Source organism: Anas platyrhynchos, chromosome 7, assembly GCF_047663525.1.
Source record: "Anas platyrhynchos isolate ZD024472 breed Pekin duck chromosome 7, IASCAAS_PekinDuck_T2T, whole genome shotgun sequence".
In the NCBI taxonomy this organism is placed as follows: domain Eukaryota; kingdom Metazoa; phylum Chordata; class Aves; order Anseriformes; family Anatidae; genus Anas; species Anas platyrhynchos.
In genome coordinates, this window is record NC_092593.1 from 10,934,502 (window position 1) to 10,956,885 (window position 22,384).

General features: G+C 39.9%; 2 protein-coding genes across 5 annotated transcripts in view; one reads left to right on the forward strand and one right to left on the reverse strand.

Annotated features, from left to right (window-relative positions):
* TMEM163 (transmembrane protein 163) overlaps positions 1 to 3,429 on the reverse strand; it is a 96,609-nt gene extending 93,180 nt beyond the window's left edge. The window contains exon 1 of one of the 2 annotated variants that reach the window (XM_027461507.3): positions 3,005 to 3,429. In XM_027461507.3, coding sequence (XP_027317308.3) covers positions 3,005 to 3,179 — 175 coding nt within the window. In that variant the 5' untranslated portion in view covers positions 3,180 to 3,429. The remainder of the gene's footprint in view (positions 1 to 3,004) is intronic. The other variant, XM_027461505.3, reaches the window with a different exon arrangement.
* An 873-nt stretch (positions 3,430 to 4,302) lies between these two features.
* The window catches only part of ACMSD (aminocarboxymuconate semialdehyde decarboxylase), a 44,735-nt gene continuing 26,653 nt past the window's right edge, over positions 4,303 to 22,384 (forward strand). The window contains exons 1-4 of one of the 3 annotated variants that reach the window (XM_038181739.2): positions 4,303 to 4,420; positions 5,595 to 5,686; positions 8,769 to 8,825; positions 14,963 to 15,070. In XM_038181739.2, the coding sequence (XP_038037667.2) occupies positions 15,032 to 15,070 (39 nt within the window). In that variant the 5' untranslated portion in view covers positions 4,303 to 4,420; positions 5,595 to 5,686; positions 8,769 to 8,825; positions 14,963 to 15,031. Of the gene's footprint in view, positions 4,421 to 5,594; positions 5,687 to 8,768; positions 8,826 to 14,962; positions 15,071 to 21,099; positions 21,241 to 21,965; positions 22,241 to 22,384 lie in introns of those variants that run through there. The other 2 variants (XM_038181740.2, XM_005020287.6) reach the window with 2 other exon arrangements.

Sequence of the window (22,384 nt, forward strand, 5' to 3'; positions counted from 1 at the left end):
ATTCTTTGTCTGACACCTGAAAATCACCAGATGACAACTCTGAAAGGTTGGGGTCCTTTACCTACAGCACTGCACAGCCATTTCTCACATAGCCTCCCTTCATTTGTGTGAAGAAATACATATTTTTTGCAATGTTTCACCTATCTTCTGACAGGACACATAATGATTAACAGTTTAATTGCAATCTGATATGAGATCAATAACAACAGATTTTGAAATGAAGGATTAACTTCTACCAATAAAACCACATAGAAACAATCTCATGTTTTTGTGATTCCCCCTTCCTGCCCCCTCCCCAGTACAAGCATTTTAAATTAAGGCCCAAATCTTGCTGGAGTATAAAGCAAAGTAGGTTTCCTTAGCCAATTTTGATTCTCAAGACTTCAAACATGAAATAAACACAAAACAGAGAAAGAAACATCCTTCACCTGGTTCTTTCTTTAAAGACATCCTATAGTTCATGGCTACTGCTCACTATTACCTGGGAAGACCAACATATACGGTTGATAATTACAATTCAAATAATATCCTAATTAAGTTGAGAAGTGAATAATAAGCCCCAGAGCTGGCAAAGCGCTACTAATTAGTATTCACATGTCAAGCACGTGTCCAGTATGACAGAGACTGCAATCCTTATAAAACTGAACCACTTCTGCCGTGCATGTGTGTGTGCGTGTGTCTTTCTCTCTCTCTCTCTCTCAAAATGGCTGGCATATTCTAGCTATCAGATATGATCCTTTCCTTCCTAAAGTAGTATTTTCCGTAATTAAAATTCTCTTTCCTGAAAAGACTGTATTTTTCTCAGGAGTGTCCCAAGGGACAGCACACAAAAATACAAACTCATTCACAGGACTACCAAACCCATAACATGGAAATTATTGAGAATCAACACCTGCTCATTAATTTACACACAACAACACGATTCACAAGGTAAACCTCCACATTTTTTCTCTGACCATAAGAAAACAAATTTTAAGCATCCATTGGAGGCAGGCTGAATGATACTTTCAGTATAACCTGCATTGCAACAAAAATGAAAAGCTTGTATCTGCTGATAAAATTCCTCCACCCTGATATTAACATACTGAATAATTTTACTGACAATTATTTATTTAACACATAGATAACCCTACGTTAAAGAAGAAATGATGAGCTGGTTAAATCCACTGGATTTTTACTTTATCTTTTAGTATCTTCCTATATTAAATGATTTTCTTCCAAAAAAAAAATCAGAAGAAAAAAAACCTGCCTAACAGTTGCAGAACACAAGCTTGGCATATTTGTGAAGTGATTCTAGGATATTCTTTACCATATGCTGACTTACCAGAAGTACTTTTCTATTTGGCTAAAGGATCATTTTAAAATGTCAAGTTAGAATTTGTGAAAGAGATAAGGCAAATAGAAAAATTGTTCACGTAAGATGTCAATTTAAGGACCCCATAAAAAAAAAAAAAATACCACCAAATTTGAGTCTAGATCTCTAAGAGCAAATATCTTGTTCTGAAATTTGAGGTTATTTTTTATTTTTAGCAAACATGGAAGTATCATCTCTATAACTGGATCAGCTATGATTCATAGGAAAAGAGCATAAGAAAGAGTACAATCTAAAAGGACAGACTGTAACAATTCCAATGGGGACAACCTGCAAAAAGCAGACCAGAATATCCTCTATGATGGCTGGGAATTAAGCTGGGAGATGGAATTGGTGACTTTCCTATGAAAGACTGCAAGAAAAAGCTACCACAAGGGCCATTGGAAGAGTGTGAATGCAAAGAAAGAAATAATCAGCAGCTTTAGTCTCTTCTCCCTCCTGGAAAGAAAGGTTAGGAACATTGCGCTCTCTCTTTTTGGAACTACCCTTAGTAGCAAAAGGCCCAGCTTTCATCTTTAGCTCTGTCATACTGGGCACAAATGGGAAATTTCTGCACTCAAACTTCCACGTTTGAACCCTAACCAAAATTTCCGATTCCTACTACTTAAAACAGAACTGAAGCCTCAAGCTGCCCTCAGTCGAGATGCCTGCCACCTGCCATTGGCTGTGACAGTAAGGGCACCCTTGGGAAAAGGGTTGTCCCCAGTCCCAACGTGACCAAAAGCAGGCAGGGAAGGTGGTGATTCCTCTTCCCCAGTACATCTATTTCATGGCTAAAATAAGCGAGCAAGCACGGGAGTTTGGAAAGCCGGAGAGAACAGGGGAATACAGAGGTTACGTGTAGGATGGGGTGAAGACTGGGAACACAAAAGGGACTTTGGGATGCACAACGAAAAAAAAAAAAAAAAAGAGAAATGGGACAAAATGGAACAGAGATGCTATGGAAAACCCAGTATGTGAAATAAAAAATAGAGACAAATTGTGTGGAACAGGAGCCTGGAGGCGTTACGGAGGCCGGGGCAAGGCGGAGGGTTAAAATGGCAGCTGCCTGTATTCCCAGACGGGCGGCAGGTAAGCAAAGTGCCTTGCACACCACCAACAGACGTCCAAAAATTAACGTGTTTGGGGCTAGCACGGCTGGGAAGCAGGCAGCCTTCCACCCCTGGTCAGGGTCTTCGGTAAAGAATAAAAAGAATAAAACACCAGTCGGGGGACGGGGACTCAGGAGGGCCCTGACTGACCTGGCCGCCCGGGGCCCCGCTGACAGGAGCCCGGCGGCGCCATGTGCGCCCCGGGGCAGGCAAGTTTTCGGTGGGAGCAGCCCCGAGTGGAGTTTGTGAGGAGATTTTTAAAGCTGGGAAACGAAAAGGGAGAGGCTCGGGGAGCGGGGTGCTGTGAAGGAGTGCCCGCGGGGTCCGGGCAGAGCCGGTGTGGGGCTGACAGGGGTGGGAAGGGCTCCTGTGGAGGCGTGAGGAGGTAGTGCTGCGGCTGTCAGGGGGCTGCAGGGGAAGACGGAGGGAAAAAAAAATAAAAAATTAAAAAACTGCCGGGGGTGGGCGTCGGGCGGCCGGGGCCGGAGGGACGCTGCCCCAGGGGAAGGCGGGTGCGCGGTGAGGGACGCCGGGCGCTCACCTCGGTCCTCCAGCCCCTCGCTGAACTGCCCGCTCTCCCCGATCCGCAGCTGCTGCTGCTGCTGCTGCTGCTGCTGCTGCTGCTGCTCCCGGGGGGGCAGCGCCGGGCTGCTCCCGGGGGGCTGCACGATGGCGGGGTCCGGGGTGCTGTCCAGGGCGGCTGCGGACGGCTCCATGGCTGGCGAGGAGGCGGCTGGCGAGCGGAGCGGCGAGGCGAGGAGCGAGCGGGAGCATCCAGCCCGGGTGCGAGCCCGGGGAGAGGAGGAGACAGACTCCGGCTCAGAGCATCAGGGAGCCGGGGCCAGGCGGCGAACAAACTCCTCCGGCTGCTCCCCGCGGCCGCCTCATCGCGAACCTCGGCGCCGCCGCCGCCGCCGGGGGGCAGGTGGGAGAGCGGTGCCGCCTCCCGGCGCTGCCCTTCCCCTCCCCGCCCCGGGGAGCGCCTTCGGAGGCGGCAGCAGCAGCGCCCGGCTCCGGGGACGGGACCGGGGATGGCACCGGGACCGGGGGGCAGCTGTGCCCCGTGCCGAGCGGCCTGTGAGGAGCCGCCGTCCCGCCGGGGTGTTGGGGAGGGGAGAGGTGGCGGCGCTCCCTCCCCTCAGGGCCGCCGGGGCTGGCTGAGGCTGAGGGAAGCCCCCCACAGCCCGCAGGGACCTCGGGCTTGAGGCGCTTGGCCTGGCGGGCTCCCCTCGCCATGCCGGGCTCTGCCTTCCCCCTGCGGGGTTTGGGGTGTCTTCAGAGGGCAGAGCCCCCCGTGGCCCCCTTAGGATGAGGGGCAAACGCTGCCCCCCGCTCCCGAGGTGCTGGTCCAGCAGGGGAGCAAGGCGCCATCCGCCCCTCCTGCCAGATTTGCAGGTGAATTTGCTCTCTCTCCATCGGCTATTGCCATTTTTCAGGACCACATGCACCCCTCTCAGATCCCGCAGAGGTGAAATTTGGTCATGTTGACAGCCATTAGTTAATATTAGGCTAAAATCTGTCCCAAAACATACGGCGGTGTCATGGGGGTGCATGGGATTAGAGCTGGAGACTTGGTGGTGTCCACAGACACGCACAGTTCTCTCGCTTGGCCTTCCTAGGGCCACAGAAAAACACTGGTGGAAAACAAAAACAAAAACAAAAACAAAACAAAACAAACAAAAAAAAAAAACCACAACCTTAGGAGAACAGAAGTGGGGAAAAAATAGAGAATTTTACTGATAGATCTGTGCCAGAGCTGTTAGCTTCTTCCTCTCTGCTGGTTTCTAATGACTAAATAGAGAAGTGCAAATAAGGAAAAGCGTTTTCTGTGCTAGCACAGGCTCCCAGTTGCGTGCTCACTGGCATGCAGATAAATGTTGAAACTGCGCTGTGCTCTGACTTGCATCTAGGAAAATACCAGAAGACAATTAGACATTGCAGCCCGGGTCCTCAGTCGGTATGTAAACGTATAATCTCCATTTATGTTATATAAAGTTCAGGTTGCCTTTCTCTTTTGACAGGTTAGCAAATCTGGGGAGTATGCAAAGACCAATGGGAAACCAATATTTATGCAAACCGAGGAACATGATTTTGTATCCTGTCAATCTTGCCTTAAAAAAGTTTTGTGACGCTTTAGGAATACCTATTTGGGAATGGTTTGTGAGCTAGTGAGCTGACTTAGGTTTAAGCAAATGCCTCAATGCTGTGTGATAATCTTTTCAGCTGTATTTTAAAACATTGATTATTTTAAAAAGTAAATATAAGTAAACATTAAGGAAAGGTATATAAACTATAATTTTAGAAACTTATTGATGTTCAGGCCTTATAGAATGAAGATGGAATTCAACCTTATAGAATTGAGTTGGCTATCATGACGAGAGGGACTGGTGTTTGCTTTTTACCTAACCTCATGATTCCTTCATGTATGGTCTGCTGTGCATACTAAATGAAATATTTTTGAAGTCTTCTGCCTCTCACTTAAATTTGATCTTCACCCTTATCTATCTTACTGTGCTTGGTGATCTCAGGGCTTTTGCTCTTCTAGTTGGATTGACATAAATGTGAATATAAACAATGCCTACGGTATTTTTATTTTCCTTCATGTAATAGATGCAATATTGTAAAGTGTCTATTTGATGTTAATGTCAAAAGACATTCTCACTTGCATAAGCTAACACAAGTGAGTTATTCTGAGGAAAATGCTTTTTGGGGTTTGGGCTTGGCTGGGAGAGATTGGAAACTAGTAACTCCAAATATATTTTTTTTCTTTATGGGCTGTTCATAGATATGAGATATAGATATGAGACATGAGAATGAAAAGTAGAAAATAACTTTTGTTATTTGCTCAAAGTATTAGATTGCCACATCTCTGTAGCACTTATAATGTGTTTGTAAAGAAAAGAGAATCCTTACCTTTGAGTAGAACCAATTTTGTAACCTGATGAGAGACAAAGGATTGGGGCCAAATCACTTTTCAGCACCTGGCAGGGATACAAAACCTCTGAGTCAGATTTGGGAGTCATGCTCCCATGCAGAGTTTATCCATTGCAAGCCATGAAGAATCCCTTGAAATTGCTGCAACGGATTTAACGCTCCCTAATGCAACTACTGCAAGATTCTCTCTCTTCTAGGGAGGTATGTCCATATCAAATGGATTCCAGCAGGATTCCTTGCATAAATGGAAAACAGACCACCGATTCGCATCGAACACTACTTCCTTTCTGTAAGTCTCTCTAAGTTACTTTAGCATTCTTATAACTTCCAGAAATCATCACAAGAGGAAAGTTCCTGGAGATTCCTAATTCTATTTCTTTAAAAGGAGGTGAAAGAGGCAGGTTTCCAAATGACTTGGAAATGAAAGTTAAAATAATAACAATTAAAAAAAAAAAAAAGCTAGGAAGACCTAACCAGAAATTTTCAACTTTAATATGTTTCGTTTTCTTTTTTTAGATGTTCTCAATTGCTGTTCTTGCATGAAACTGTCTGGTAGGGGCTGCAGCTGTCTCTATTTGTATAAATGCTATAGTGTTCAGGCTATAGAAAAGAATATGAGGCTTGCAAAGAATATTGGTGTTTCTTCTAAATTACTCTTTTCAGTGCTTTCAAACATGGCCTCACGAGAAGGGGTGTACTCTGTCTGTAAGTAAATACAAATTCAAAACATTCAACTCCACAATGCAGAGTCTTTCAGATCAGACCATTATTTATATAAGCTGGCTATTGAGAAGCAGAAAGACTGCAACATCATAGAAGCTAGAAGCTGCTTTCTTTTCCAGCATTGCCTATAATTTCTCATGACACCTCTTTGACCCAAAGTATATTACATTGGATAAAGAGGTAAGGTTAGGGGTTTAAAGACCTGGGTCCCGTTTTCCATCCCTGTTGGACTTTTTGTGTAGCAAGTCTGTACGCAAAGTCAACAAAGACAAAAAGACCTGGCCATAATCACTGTGTTATTATATGATATTATTTCTTGGCTTCTCTAATATCCCTTTGTTGGAGAGGAACCAGGAGAACCCCAAATCAATTAAAAACAAACAAACAAACAAAAAATCAATGAAAAATCGCTTCCCTGGGTTCAATCTAAATCAGCTGATGCCATCCCATGTTCTGTAGCTGCTGCAAGATTAACATCCACTTGCAAAACTTTCTTCCCTGCTGGAACTGCCTGTAATTTCCATAACGTTTTGCCTTCCATAGAAAAGGTGGTTCCAAATTGGATGGAGGTCTCTTGCACCCCAGCAACCAATGATAATGAAGAGAGCCTTGTTTTTCTTTATCCAGATTGTCTATATTCTGTTTTTGCTGAGGTTACTTGTGGTGGTGGTGGTGGTTCATTTGTTCCTTCTTCCTGCCCCTCCTCCTTCCTTCTACTGAATAAGTGAAAAATACCTATCAGATTTGTGATACTTCCTTCAGGCCCACTCTAACTCTTAGCAGTCACAGAAAAAAAAATATATTTGACAAAGTTTGGATGAGGTCCATCATTTTACTCATTTCCAAGGTAGACATTCTCCTGGGGAAATAGCATTCTCTTGAGAGTAGAGTAAGCTGTCGTCCTGTTATAGTCCCCTTGTTTCACTTGAACAGTGTCATACTACCGTCAGCACCCACTATGGCATGATAAAGAGCAGCACAGTGCAACGAGGCAGAAAGAACGTGGTATTACCTCATTCTGCAGAGTGGAACCAATGGGTGGCAATAGGAAAACAGGTCCCGGTTCTTCTGTCAGATAGTGGTCACTGTGCGAGTGTAGAACATCTGTTATCCCTCGTCAGTCTCTGTAGAGTGAAATAAATCCATTTTCATTATAAGCACAGTTGGATGTGTTAGTATTATATGTTCATTTGTCATGGCGAAAATGAGAGGTACATCTATTCTAGACTTATATTTCCTTTTCTTTTAGCACTACTTACAGGAACATTTTCACCTGAATTAGCAGAACACTGTGGTGCATTCAGAGACTCCTAAGAAGGAAGTTTGCTTGTTTTGATTGACATTAACTAGTCAATATTCCATATTGACCAGCACCTTGAGTGCAGCACTTAAGTTGAGAGCACTCTTGCATATTTGGGAAGAGTGTCAGCTGGCCCAGTGATTATGTTTTAGTATGTTTAAAGGCATAAGAGCAATACAATACTGTCACCATTAGCCAGGTTGTTTGCAGGGTTGTGTTTCATACACATCTTAAATGGAAAAACTGCCTTTTTCTGGCAGCAAAATACTGTATTTGTCACTGACATTTTATTGCAGTATCAGGAGTGCTAGTGTAGGCCAGGATGGTTTATTAGTTTGGTCAGAGGCCTTATGACATTCAAAAGAAAACATTCACTTCGTACTTTCATCAGTTGGTATTTCATGGAACCCCAGCAGGAGGTAATAGCATCCCCATTCAGTTCCACAGGAGACACATCTGAAACAAAAACTAAGTACCAATCCAATTCCAAGTGGATGGGCAGACAACTATCCTGTAAAGGTCATCGCTATAGATAAAATTCACTGTTACTCCTCTAAGGCCAAGCTCTGAGACTGATTCATCCAAATACTTCTAAAGGCAAAGCCTTCAAGTAAGTGTTGGTATTTTTTAAACACTCAGTGCATGCCATACAACTACCATTTTGTGTCCATTGTGTGGGTGAGACAGTATGATTCTTTGCCATTTAGACATTTTCTCTAGCAAAACTAATACATGAAATACATCTCTAAAGTGATGAAATCCTCTAGATTCTGTATTTCACAGCCTTCTTATAACAAACCTAATCTTTTATTTTTATAGTCTCTTGACCATCTTGTGCAGTATTGGCTTCCATAGTTATGTTTTATGAGCAAATACAAATTAGGCTAAATTTTGTGGGATGTTTTTAACTGTTTCTTTGTTTTCTTATTTTTTTTTGCATGTAGATGGAGGAGGATACGTATTTTCCTATTGTTTTATAGATCACTTGTAGTCCCACAGCATGTTCTACAGTCTACAGGATGAGAAATTCTATACTATGTTCTCTTAACTCTGTATATATACCTCTGAACCTAGCATTAGTCACCCTATTTTTTAATCTAAAATAATGCAATAGTAATGATATTAATACAACAATGGTACATTAATTTTTAAACTGCACAGCAGAGTTAAATTATTACCCAATGTATGGAGGTCACTTAGTGTTTTTCTCTTACAATGGGTTAAATAGAGTTTAAATTGAACTAATCTCTCTTCTTGGCATTTTTAGACTGAACATTAACTTGGGTCAAAAATAATCAGATTGTTATTTTGAGAAAAGGATATGATAATTCGGTATTTTTTCCTTCAGGCTATGAAAGAGTGCATATAATACTATTCCCAGGGGATACAGCTTGCAATGACCTTGGTAAGTAATTGATGACACCTCACATAAGCACCTACTCTTCCTCTATATGATGTTGCAGGATCATATTTGCAAAAAATGCCCAAGCGATCTGGAGCCATGAGCATTAATAAATGCTATTGTGGCTTCAAAAGAGGAGTGAAACACTGTGCAAAATATGTCATCCTTAAGTGAGCAGATCTTGAAGAAGATTCTGCACAATGGACATTTCTCATCTTAAAACTTTTTTAAAGCTGGTTTTGAATTAAAAATTAAATATAAATATGGGAAACCAAAGGTTTACCCGCAAAAACTAAACTTAATATTTTGTTTAGAGAAGCATAACATCATGCAAGATTGCATGCCTCTATTCTAAACAAATGTATTTAGCCTTATGCATTAAAAATATATTAAAAAATAAGAGTCATAATGACTACCTTGAATGTAAGGATTTCGTGAGAAAAAGGGACTAGTTGCATTTATTTATAGGATTTGCCTGTGTCTGAAGAAAGACATGATGGGATTTATGCATAATGTTGTCCAACCCATACCTATTTGCTTTTCCAATCTTTTAAACTCTCTAAGCTGTGACTTGGATTAAAATCTTATTCTTTGGCAAGTAGCATCATCAACAAAAGAGTGATCTTCTTTTGCCTTGCTGTATATTTATTTTTTTTATCAGAAGATGATGTAGAAGTATTTGAGGAAATACATTATTGTTAACCTGTAGCAAACTAACTATATGTATATTTCTTCCACTCTACTGGTAAGTAAAGACTCCACACTTCACTTATGCTGTGAATTGTCTGATAAAATGTATATGACAATATTTTTGTATTGTTTTGAATAGCTAATCCACATTGTTTAGAGAGTTGGAAAAGAATATCTTATCCTTTTCTTATGCCAAGTGAATTGCAACTAGGGTTCTGTGCATTTCCACTTGAGTACTTAGCCAGGATGATTGTAGAAAGTGTTTGAAAATAGAATGTTAGCCACAGCCAACATGAATGTTTTGTAAAAACATGTTCTTCATAACCAGGAAACTACATTCATTCTATTGTGTGCCAGTTTTTTGTGTTTTTTTTTTTTGTTGTTGTTGTTTTTTATCTGTCCAGAGAGAGGCTTGACTGTTTAAATCATCTCACTCTTCTAGGTTTTGATGGAGATCAAATTCCCAGGTACTTAGTCCACCTGTTGCCAGCTTACATTTCTTTGTTTGGTTTTGTTTCTGATTTTTTTTTTTTTTTCCTGAGTGGTAGCAGAATTAGTTTCCTGACTCGTGGCATGCAATTTGAGTTTGAATATTTCATTTCTATCACTGTAGGTAAAATCATGAAATTCTTCAGATACTAATTTTAGGAATATTACTGGGTTAAGCAAAAATAATGCAGGCAGCATGTAGAGCAATTTTAATAGGATCCTTGCATCCTCGATTTTCTGGATATATTTATTATTTCTCATCCTCTTAGGTAAAAGGTTCAGTGGGCAATGGGAAAAATAGGAAACAGTGATTAAAATTCCCTTTGTGATTTTAAGAACATGAATCACATAATTCACTGTATTATTCTAGTGAGAAGAAACAGGAGCTAGTTTTTTGTGGAATTGAAGACCAAAATTTTCTATTGTATTGCAGCTAAGCCATTTTTCATGTGCAGCAGTAGCAAAAGTGATGGATCTGTTTGATCTAGAATGATGAAATGTGCTGTGAATATTGACATTTATCTATCCATACTGAATATCATCTGAATTTGTATAAGGTGACAGGGTAATTGGTTAATAAGCATACTAAAACATTTATATTACATTTAGCAGTGACATGGAGTTATGCATGGCTACCAGCATTTGCTAATTTTACAGGGAAGAGTAGCATCTTTAATAAGCTGAGTTCTAGTCACATTTTTCATTTTCTGCAAAGCTGTCAATGGTGCCCTAAAAATAATCAAGAGATGGTCGATCATACAGTAATACAGACAGCTTCTTCTCCGCCATCAAGACTACATGTACCTTCAATATCAGGGTTCAAAAACACTTCAACAGCCACAGATGTTTCACTTAATTTTCACATCGTGTTAGAAAATATGTATTTTAGGGTGTTTACATTACTTATAAAGTTTATGTACTTGGTTTCATTTTAATTTATCTATTGACTGACACAGGTGTATGTAGGCTGTACAAATTAGGTACATTTTACTTATAATTTTGGTCAATTTGAGACAATATTTGTATAAAAAATAAGTAATAGATTTTCCTAAACCAGTTGGTATAATTCGTTTCCAAGTAATACACTCAGAAAGTGTAGCTGGGCAGACAGTCCTCATGACTTCAAGAAGGGTTTGCATGTGCAACAGTGCCTACTTTTTTCACCTGATGGTTTAATTAAAAAAAAAAAAAAAAGTCATTTCTTTGTACCAGGGTGTCTTTATTTCTTATAATCTGTTTTTTTTTTTGTTGTTGTTGTTTGTTTGTTTGTTTTGTTTTTGTTTTTGGTGGTGGTGGTGGTTTTTTACATGTTTAAGATCTAACTGTATAATCTGTTATCAGGAGGTGCTAAGGTACAGCCCTTTTTATAGAATAACTTTTCAGGTTACATCAGCTTTGAACCTTACTTGGGTCAGAAATGATGACTTGTGTCATGTGGGAAACAATTTCTTTGCCAAAAGTTTGAAATTCTGAAAAGATCAGCTTGCAGAAGGAAAAAAATAGCAATAGCACTCGATTTTGTTTTTCATCTCGGTTCCCAAAAGAACCTCAGATTCCCTTTAAGTTCTATAAATGTAATTATTCGAGATTCAACTCATGGCTTACAAAAAAAAAAAATGTAATTGCTGTCTTGCTAATGCAATGTATCAGCACTGTGTCTTGTCCCACTGGCTGGTGAATCACAGATTGGGCTGATAAACTGAATTTAGGAAGTACAACTCCCAAAGAGGCAGTTAACAATGGCAGGATGCTGCAAGTTCAGGAAATGCAGCCTTGGCTGTAGGGCAGCATTGGTAAGGGGGCATTTGTCTGAGGTTCGAACCTCAGACATGAGGCTTGACTGTTCTGCCTGGCACTGTAGGCAGATGTCTACATCACTTGAGGCTCCAAAATGTGTTGTACTTCTTCAGTAGAACTGCTTCTTTGTCATCCTATCCTTAAAAACCTTTACCTTGGTATTGTTTTCAAAACTAAAGGGGAAATATAAGCAGAATCATCAGAATAGATAACCTGGGACAATGGCCACAAGCTGTGGCTTGAGAGGTTCAGAAAGGACATCAAAAATATTCTTCACTGTGATATTAGAGCAGCACTTGAACAGCTTACTGAGAGACGTGGTAGTCTTCCTCCCTGGAGAATTTCTAAATTCAACTGGGAAAAAAGCCACAGGCAACCACATCTGACTTGGTATAGGCGTGCTGATAGTCCTCAGAGATGTGAGTTGAAGTGAATGATCCCACTGGGTACCTCGTGTCCGAATTTGTAGGATTCTGCCAATAAAACATCAGGGGCTATGTAACTGTAAGGTTTTACCTAAATTAAGCAATATCAAAATAGGTTGACACAACATGTGCAGAGGATAAGAGACAGTGTTAACTCAGGCCTCTGAGCAGGTTAATTCACCAATAAATGGCGGGTGTTATGTTTTTGTGAAGGAAAAGAGTCTAATGGCTTTCTTCCCTTGGCTTGTGCCTTTCCTGTTGGCTTTGGAAAGGCTATTAATGGAGCATATTACTTATCTGGTACAAATAGCCTCTCTTGACCACTTAGTCTACTCTGATCTTTTTATGACAAGCCTATTTCCTTTAGATTGTATAAATTTGATTTTTAGGCTCTTTTTTTCACTGTCTTAATTCTGACTTGTATCTGTTTATGGGCACCGAAAAGTGACCTCATAGTTCTGAAGATGATGTTCTTCATTCTAAAACTCTCCAGAATTACAGGTAGTTTTGGCTGATGTATCAGTAAACTTCTTTGAATTGCCTCCTTTACCAGATGATTTGGGTGTCATTCCGTTGATCAAAAAAATCAACGTCTATGTAAAATTAAAATGGAAAAGAAAATCAAGAGGCTTCCAAGGTCTATTACATATCCTACAATCATTGTAAATACAAGTTCACTGGGATTAAGATTTGTGTGTCTTGCCTTTGGGGATAAAATGTCTTTGGAATATATTTAAATTTGGTAAAGATCTTTTATCATGGAGGTTTTGAAAATTAAGTTATAGTTCTTCTGCCTTAAGTTTAATTCAGTATTAAAACTGTCAAGTAGTTGCAACACTGACTTACATTTCATGGGATATGTAGACAGACTTGTTGCCTCTATACTTGTTGATTTTTCCACTAGATGGCATTATGCATTAACTGCAAGTTAATTTATAAACTTCCCTATAATTGAATGTGCTAAAGACTTTAAAAACAAGAAATGATCTATAGTGCTTACTCCTATCCTATGCAAGAGGGAAAGAACTGTGGCTTAAAAATCACTTGACCTACTTCTACCTAAGAGTAAGCCAATCCATCCTTAATGCATCAAATATGGATTTGCTCAAAGCAATAAAGGAAGTGAGCCATGGCAACAATATCTGATCCTGTGTGCTGTGCACTTTTTAGAATAAAACTCTTCCAACCTTTTCTGCATTTAACATTTGAAGAGTGACTTCAGTGCTGCAAATTGCTTCCTTTCTGGCTACATGGCTTCAGCTGAAGTAACAGGAAGAGTCCTAAGTAAAGGCAGAAGATAGCTTTTAAATAGAGAGTCTTATAAGAGACTTTGTTTTCTATTTAGTAAGTAATTCAGGCAAGCTTATCAGAATAATTTATCGCTGCAAGTATAAATATAGGTAAGCTGTTGTTGCCTTCACCTAGGTAAAATGAACTATTAGTGACCCCTTACACTGCACAATTAGATGCTGCTCAAGAGCGAGGTTTCTAAAACAGAAGGTCCTAACTAGCAAAGCACCATCTGCAGTGGAACAAAGGTCAAACACCTTCGAAAGAAGATTTTTGCTTTAATCCTAAAATTTGTGGTGATTAGGCAAGGAGCAAGCAGCTCTCCCAACAGCAAGAAGAAGGCAAGGGCAAGGATTTGGTACGTGAGAAGCAAGGATGCAGCACTAGTGGTGCAGGGAGAGGAGAGGAAATGAAACAGGCAGGTAGCAAAGCCAGTGGTGGAGGAAAAAAGGAACCATGAGGGTGAAGAATGTGGTGACAGGAAGGCCCAAATTTTTATGCCAAGCTTGCTAATTTTTTGTGTGTGTCAGTGTGTGTAGGCACATGGGTATTAGTTTTAAATCCATGATATGGGGGAAAAGATAGCTAGGTGGTCCTCTGGTTTTAACTTGTTTTCCATAACTACAGATGGGATTCTCAAAAGAGTGCTTATCATATTGCTGATCGGATATGTATTGTCCAGGGTGCAGTTCTCTGCATTCTGTTTTCTGAGGTTATTTGTATCTTGATTTGTTATGTAGAATATGAGAGATTCCAGGCTGGAAATGGGCACGTTATTTTATTGTGATGGTGCATGTTACTGTCTACGAAATCTTAAATAATATGTAAAAGGGGGTCTAGAATACAAACTGAGATGAACCAGTTTGGTTGAGCTGGGCCAAAAATGGAAAATCATCCAAGGCGAAGAAAACCCTAAATATGAGCTTAGTATTAAACAGGTCTCTTAAATTTTCCTGGTAATAAAGCATGGAGTAGGAAAATACTTTTTTAATTTATTTTTTTTTTTTAACAACTTGTGTTTAAGGTTGTCTCTGAATTGGGCTTCTGTGAAGAGTACCTACCAATGTCTGTTGTAAAAAAATATCAGAATAATTGCCCTAAATTCAGACTGTTAAGCTATTTATGTTTTCTACTCAAAGCTTTATTTTACTTGTGGTAGCCCCTGAGTTTTAATAAAGTATAGTTTTAATTGCTGTATGCAGTGCATGGTATAGATAATGCAATTTATGACTCTTTGCCTTAGCAGTGTTTATAGTTTGTACTTGCCTGTGATGGTCAATGTGATTCAATGCTTCAGTGACACTGATGTAAAACATGTCACAGTACCTGCTTTCTACCACACTGTTATTAAGCCTTTGGAAGCTCAGGTCAGCAGGTTGGGCATCAGGAGGTTTTGTATAGGCATCTGTCTTTTTTCCAACACTAACCTTTTCTTTCTTCATCCTCCAGCTCGTGTTGCAGAGGCCTGGATCTGCTGATAGGTACATCATGGTATGATGGAGACTGTAGCACAAGTGAATGCTGGTGGTAGCGTCTGACATCTGCTGTCATACCAAGGTAGGGGATCGTTTATTTTATTTCAGCTGGTTCAGGCTCACTCTGTGCTCTTCTGAGATACATATATATATATATATATATACACATATATATATTTGATTTTGAGTGAACTGCACTGAATCATGGAAAAGCAGACTAACTTAAGAAGCAATCTAACTGTATTTCAGCTATATTGTTGAAGCACCTATAAACTGCAACTCTGGATTAGAATATAATTCCACTGAATTGGTATAACTGCTTTCTTTTTGTCTTGAGATGAAGAGTTTGTAGGTTTTTGTTTGTTAGTAGTATCAGAAATTATTTTAAAATTTTATTATTGGTTATTTTTTATAAGCACACCTGTTTTGTTACTAGGATGTGAAACTCAAAAGCTTCACAAATAGCATCAAATCTTATCATTAATACGCAGATATTCATATGAAAAAGATTAGTGCAAGGCCTTCCTTTACTGTTTGGTAAGTGGTGAGCATTTATTGAAAATCAACATAAAAACCTTGTATATGAAATGTATGTTCTACAATGTGATCCAAATGGTAGTGCTCCAGGCCCCTTGGGGATTTTAATACATCCACTTGTTTAAGAACATATTGCAGAGTTGAGTAAATGTGTGAGAAGAGTGAATATTTGGAAGCATGGACTTTTCTGTTCCTAACAATGCTGTTTTACCAGAGACGAAGGAAATTTAAAACAACCATTCATCAAGCAATAAATTGTATGAGTGTGTAAAACATTCATTACAAATTCCCAGCACTTAGCAGCAGGAGTTCAACCCAATTGTACTTTGACATTGAAGCCCCAGCCACAAAATTAGATGGCAGCAACTTGCGTCACTTACCACAGGCAAAATCCATTTCAATCAATATTAAATAAGTGTTCTATGTATATATTGCAATCACTAGTTGGTGCTCCGCTTAATGCACTACAAATTGTGACCAGTAGTATTTGGAGTGAGCTGCACAAATATTGTTCAAATGTATGGTTTATAATGCAATAATATTATAATGCAATTTTCTACCCTGAGGCACCATACTGACATGGGCAATCAGACATAATCCAAAAACTCTAAACTGCTTTTGTATTTAACTACTGAACTTTGGGAAAAGTTTACCTCTAATTCCTCATTTAAATTGGTCCATCTTTGCAAAAACTACTTTTTGATCTGAAACTATCTCTTACTAGATCTCTTCTGAAAAGACTAGTGACAGTTTTATTGTGTTGACCGATTACTAGTGTTCTATTAGCAGTTCATTGCCTTACAGTAACATTAAGAACTGCTAATAGGATATTCTGTAAAGCTTTACTCAATCACAGCCTGTGCAGCAGCATTATGGCCCCTTTTGCATTACAGAAATGTAGTCTGACCTGTAGCATCACCTTCTGATTCTACTGTAAAATTGCTTGTCACCAGACAACAGAGCAATACTCCATCAGTATTTATATTATATTTGATGGAAGTAATGCTAACCACCAGATAACCCTCCACAGTGCCAGGCTTCATTCAGGGTCAACACCAGTGGGAGAGTATGAGTGTCATGACTATATTCTTATAATCATCTGTTAACAACTGGTTGTTTTTTCCAACTGACCGCATTTTCTGTGATATGTAGACATGAAAGTGGTAATCATTGGGACAAATTTTTGCTGAGATTGCTGGTGCAACTTCTGTAGAAGAACTGGAATGAGTAAAACTGAGTGAAAGCTTCAATATTTGCAGCTTTCTTAATCCCTATGATAATCTGAACTGTATTCTCATTCTGGTAAATAATTGTAATATGTTGTGGATTTCAAAAGAAATAGTTTTGAAGTATGAATCCTATTTTGGAATTATTGTATGGGGGAAAATAAATCCTGAAACGTGAAACAAAAATACCTATATTTGAACTCAGCAAGTGAAAGTAGGCTCCAGAAATCCCCTGTGGAGGCATTCCTCTGCTGAACGTCTTCCAGATGAATGAATAAGTGCACCTGCACTACGAAACCCTGAACATTTACATTGTAAATATCTGCATAGCTGGAAAGATCTTTGCACTGGCACTCATTGCTGTAGGTCTACAGATATCAATATTCCTGTCTCTCAGAGACTTTGTAAATGCATCATTTAAAATCACTGAAGCTGGGACTAATGATTTGCACAACAATTTCTGGAAACCAGGCTTTCATCTTAGTCCCTCGCAGAAGATCTCCTTGGTGAGTGGGATTCCCAGCCACTCAGAAATAATGGATCATACGACTTCGTGTTCAAGCAGACCTTGAGGATCCAGGAAGAAGCCTGTTTCTTCATCTCAGGCTTAGTAGCACAGAGGAGACATAAGCACACTTCTGCAGTGTTCTAGAGGCACGTGTAGGATTTTTTTAAGCAGTAGTACAAATTCAGATACTATTTTGAATAGTTGGTTACTTGTCTGTCTTTCTGAAGCAGCAAAAGCTCTGAGAAGACCATTCTTATCCCCAAAATTCAGACATCCCCAAACAATGGCACAGAGAGACCTGTGGAAAGAAAGGTGGGGATGTGTCCAGCACATGAAAAAAAGTTGTAAGACAACATTTGGCACCATATAATTATTTATTTATTTTAGAAACCGACCTTCTAAATGATTGCAACAATCTCATATGTTTCCGTGGGGTATTAACTTGAAAATTATGCTTTTAATATCAGTAGCTGTAAGCTTCAATCCATCTGTTCTTTCTGGCCCACACTACTGGTATCTGTCTGGTTGCTCTCACTGCACAAGAGTGACACTTGGCCTGATATGTTCTTAAGTAGAATCTCTTTTATATCTAAAAGAGAAAAAAAAAAAGAAAAAAAATTCTATTTTACTTGTGCTGAAATTCTGGAAAATATCTATTTAATTGTATTTGGTAGAACATTTCTATGCAAGATAAATGCATGGTAAGTGTAAATCACAATACTGCAGTTGTGGTGTATTAAGAAAATGATATTATTTGAAGGACAGTAATATGGTTTTATTTGGATTCAGAATGCCATCTGAGTTTCAAAAAATTATCAATTTTTAGAAATGTGAAAATAAATGAGAAGTTATTAAGGCTTACTTTACATGGCAGAGCATGCAGTAGTGGCCAGAAATTTGGCACGAGACACACTGTTTGCTTTCACCACTGTGTGATTCATGTGCTGCCAAAGGCATCAGCAACCTTGGCCACCTCTACACAATAAATTTTAGTGACGTCCTGTGCTGGCTGTGGCAGGTCTAATAGTTCGACCACCTGGTGAGGTCATCCTGAGCTTGTGCGACCATGAAGCTTCGCCAGGCAAGTTTGATAGCTTCAGAAGCATCAGAGATGCATCAGTACAGTGACATCTGAGCTAAAAAGCTCAATTTCTCTGCAAGACTAAACTGACTCAGACACAGAGCAGCATCAGCTCTGATGTTTGTCTAAACAGAAGCTCTTTCAGTTGTTCATTTCTGCAGAGGGTTTTGAGTAACAAAATGAAAAGTGTAGTTTCCTTGTCCTCAGATTTTGGAATCAGTACACCGGTACTGCTGTCATCTTGAGCTGATGCTGTGGCATCCAGACTAGAGACGTGTGTATCTCTGCTCTTGAATTCTGCAGACACGCATAAAGGAACTGCAGACATCACAGCCCAGCGAGCTAGGCAAGCCCTTGTGCGTTCAGCCAGTCCAGTCGGAGTGTTTGGTAGATGGCATTTAAGAAGGGGGAATTGTAATGCCACCCACTCTCTGGGATACAGCTTCATAAAGGGTTTTACGGGTGTAATTGTAGCTGGACGTGTCCTCCTGGTGTAGCTGTGCTATGTACACTGATGTTTTCCTAACAAAAATAAATCCTTTGCGTAGTATTTTGATATCTACATATGGAAGCTAGTGCATAGGAACTTCATCCTATTATTGCTCGTGAGAACAGAAACCACAACCATTGCTGTTGTTCCCCACAGAAGGGAAGCCTTACCATTTCCACTAAATTCTGGGTTCTCTGGAGTCCCAGAAAAGGATTAAGTTCTGCAAGTGGTCTAAAAGAAACTAGTGCCATACATAAATGTAGTGAGGCAGGTGGGGCATGTCACCGTTATGTATGTTCCCTCTTAATGTACATAGGAGGCTCCTTTTGGCTGGGAAGATGTCTGTGCACTTTAGTTCTCTCCAGCAGGTGTTGTGAGTACATTCATTGACTGATTTATGTACTTTTTTTTTTCCACACTTTGTGTACTGGGCCTGGATGGGCTGGAGCTAACTTTCCACCGTGTTTTTTCCACTGCTGAACAGTGCTGGCACAGCATCAAGGCTGCCTCTCCAAAGGCCAGTAGGCTGGGGGTGGGCAAGAGGTGGGCAAAAGCTTCATAACATTTTTGTTATGAAGGTGTTGGTCTTCCTGAGCAACAGCTACATGTATCAAGGCCCTACTTCCCAAGATGTTCCTGAGCATCACTTGCTGCCTTTGCTATTTTTTCCCCTTTCATTAAACTGCAAGATTTGGATTTATTTTTTTTATTATTTTATTTTTTACTTTTCCTTCTTTTTCATTTTCTCCCTCTCCCTCATCCTGCTGAGGACGGGGAGTGAGAGAGCAGCTGTGTGGGACTTCGCTGCCTATCAGTGTTAAACCATAGCACTTTGCCATCTCATCTAAATGCTCTAGGATGTAAATACTCTGTGGGTAGCCCAAGAGTGGGTACAGGTCAGAGGCTGATACCTAACAGGTCTTTTATATGTGCTCAAATGGTAGGATGTACTTTCTGTTGTCCCAGTCGTTCTGTGTGTGAAAGCTTCCATCTGGTCAGAACCTCCTGCTTGACAGAAAGCACAGTGAGTTTCAGCTTCTCTCCCTCTCTCTAGGGCAGCCTGAAAAAGTTGCATGTCTTCCTAGCTACCATTGCCAGCTCCTGCACCTCTGCATCACACTCCAGAAATTCCCAACCAGATGGAGACAGATAGCAAGGGCCATGCTAAAAGCCGTCACGTTGTATTAGAGCACAAACTCAGCATAGAGGCCGAGGCATGTAAGTCACTCAGCTGGTAAAAGGCAGATTGTCCAAAATTTTAGGCAAGGTTTCCTGTTTTTCAAACCTATGCACTCAAAGCGGGGTGCAAGGATAACTGGAGATGCTCTTGTTTGTAGCCACTGCCAGTCCTTCTGCTGCTGATCCAATGGACCGTGATGGATCCAGCCAGATGTCTTACTGGCACTAAGATCAAGTTGAAATGGATGCAAATTTTGCCTTTGACTGGTATGGTTTCCAAGTGATGCTTGCTGTTAAATGAAATGCAGTGTGGGAGTACACACTGTTTGCAAGCTAATCTGTGTCTTGGGAGCAGCAACTAACAACTCCATCTTTTTTTAGAGCTGAGAAAAGTAAAGCACAGTTTTGAAGAAAAGCTGATCTCTGCAGCCATGGTGACTTAAGAGGAGAAACTATTGGACTACTGTTGTGGATCTTGGACTATCTAGACACACAAACCTCTCGTGGTCCTCTCCTTCACTAGTACTTCTGCCTTCTATGCTTAAATGGGGAATTGTCCTCCAGAGCTCTCTTCATTGAAGACAATGAATCAATAATTCTTCCTTATCTCTGCTCTTGTATATACAAGGTTGTTTCTTGCCAGCTGGCTAACACTGGAGTACTGGATTGTTCAACATACCTGTCACATTTGGGAGCAAGAGAGCAAATTTGCAGCTTGACCTGTCAGCCTGGTCAAGAACAGACTGGTTAGGATTTTGGAATGGAAATAATTGCTATTTTCAATCCCATTTTTTCTGATGTGGAAAAGTGAATTATTTGCTGTCCTGCTTACTGTAGCAAATACTCTCCCAAAAGCTGCTGCTTCCTATTTAACATTCAGTCTTCATTGATCTCAGGTTGCAGAGAAGCACACAATCAAGCAAACAACCAACCATGTTACAAGCAGTTGACTTCAAGATTAGGCAGGTTAACTGACCACATCAGAAGCAGACTTGCTGAATGAAGGAACAAGCAGGGAAATACAACAAAGTCATTAAAAAAAAAAAAATCAAGCCCAAATAAAATAGCAAACTCAGAAAAAGGTTGAAACAAAATGGACCACTTGTTTTTCAAGTTCCTTGATTTCAGGGTGAAAGATTCACAGCAAAATTTAGTTTTAAAATATCTGCTTTTTTCATCAGAAACAATTTAATCAATAAATGGTTAACCAGCTTTGGCAAGAAGACACCATGTGAGTAGCTTGTGTTGAAATAATTTATATAAATAAATTATTTTATTAAATTATTAATTAGAAATAAATTATAGAAAGAACAGTACGACACAAGTAAAAGACAAGGGTATTTGGAGGAAAGAAGTGTAATATTAAATTGAGTAAAGGGTGAACCGTGAGATGTAATTACGCAGAAAATCTGAGGGAGCTCCAGTTAAGCTTCACTTTGGATGCAGAAGTCATTTGCCATATTAACTAGTGCACTCCACTGGTCTTAACTAATGGTAATCTCAGCCATTCTCCCCCCTGGTCTTGAACCAATTCGAGAGGCTCTGAGCACCAATACACAGTAGCATGTGTAAATATCCTCAGAAAACCAATAATCAAAGGGAGGAAATGAAGTGCACAGCATAGATTTGGCTATGATTCAGTATTTCTGTGAAATTTTTAATATAACTTAAGAAAATGCAAAGGAATGAAGAGAGGAGGTATGACTGTTTACCAAGAGCATATTATACACTCACTACAAATCATTTCAGCATCTAAGAGGGAGAAAGGAGGAAATTCAAATCAACCTGTTTAATACATTTATTCTGATTCAATTTCATTGAGTGATTTTCAGTTCGTAATGCTGAGTCTGTAAGTGAGCTTGCATTTTAGATTCTAGGTAACAAACCCCTTTATACTGCCAATATAAACATGAATGCTTCCCTTTGCCCTCAGCCAGCTGTAGTTTATGCATTAACAGGGACTTTCTGCTAGAAGCCTTTGTTCTTTCACAGAGCCACTCCTCTGGGATCCAGGCTCCCTGGCTGGTTACTGTATTTAGTTCTCATGACCCGCAGCAGGTGGATCTGAACCGCAGCCGAAGTCAATAACTGCTGAACCAGGGACAGGAAGGATAGTAGCAATTACACAGAAAACATTTTCTGAGAAAGAGTATTTCTCCTTTGATACTTCAAAAATGAAAATTGATATTCATAGCCACATTCTTCCTAAGGAATGGCCTGACCTAGAAAAGGTAATAAGAGTTTAGATATTCAGTGCCTTATGTTATCAGCAACCATTGGTACCAATGTAATTCTTGAAAAATCAGTGAATGAAAGGTTCTCTTAGAAATTCCTGTTTTCAGTAGGTTTTTGTCTGATTCGATTTTTTTTTCAGA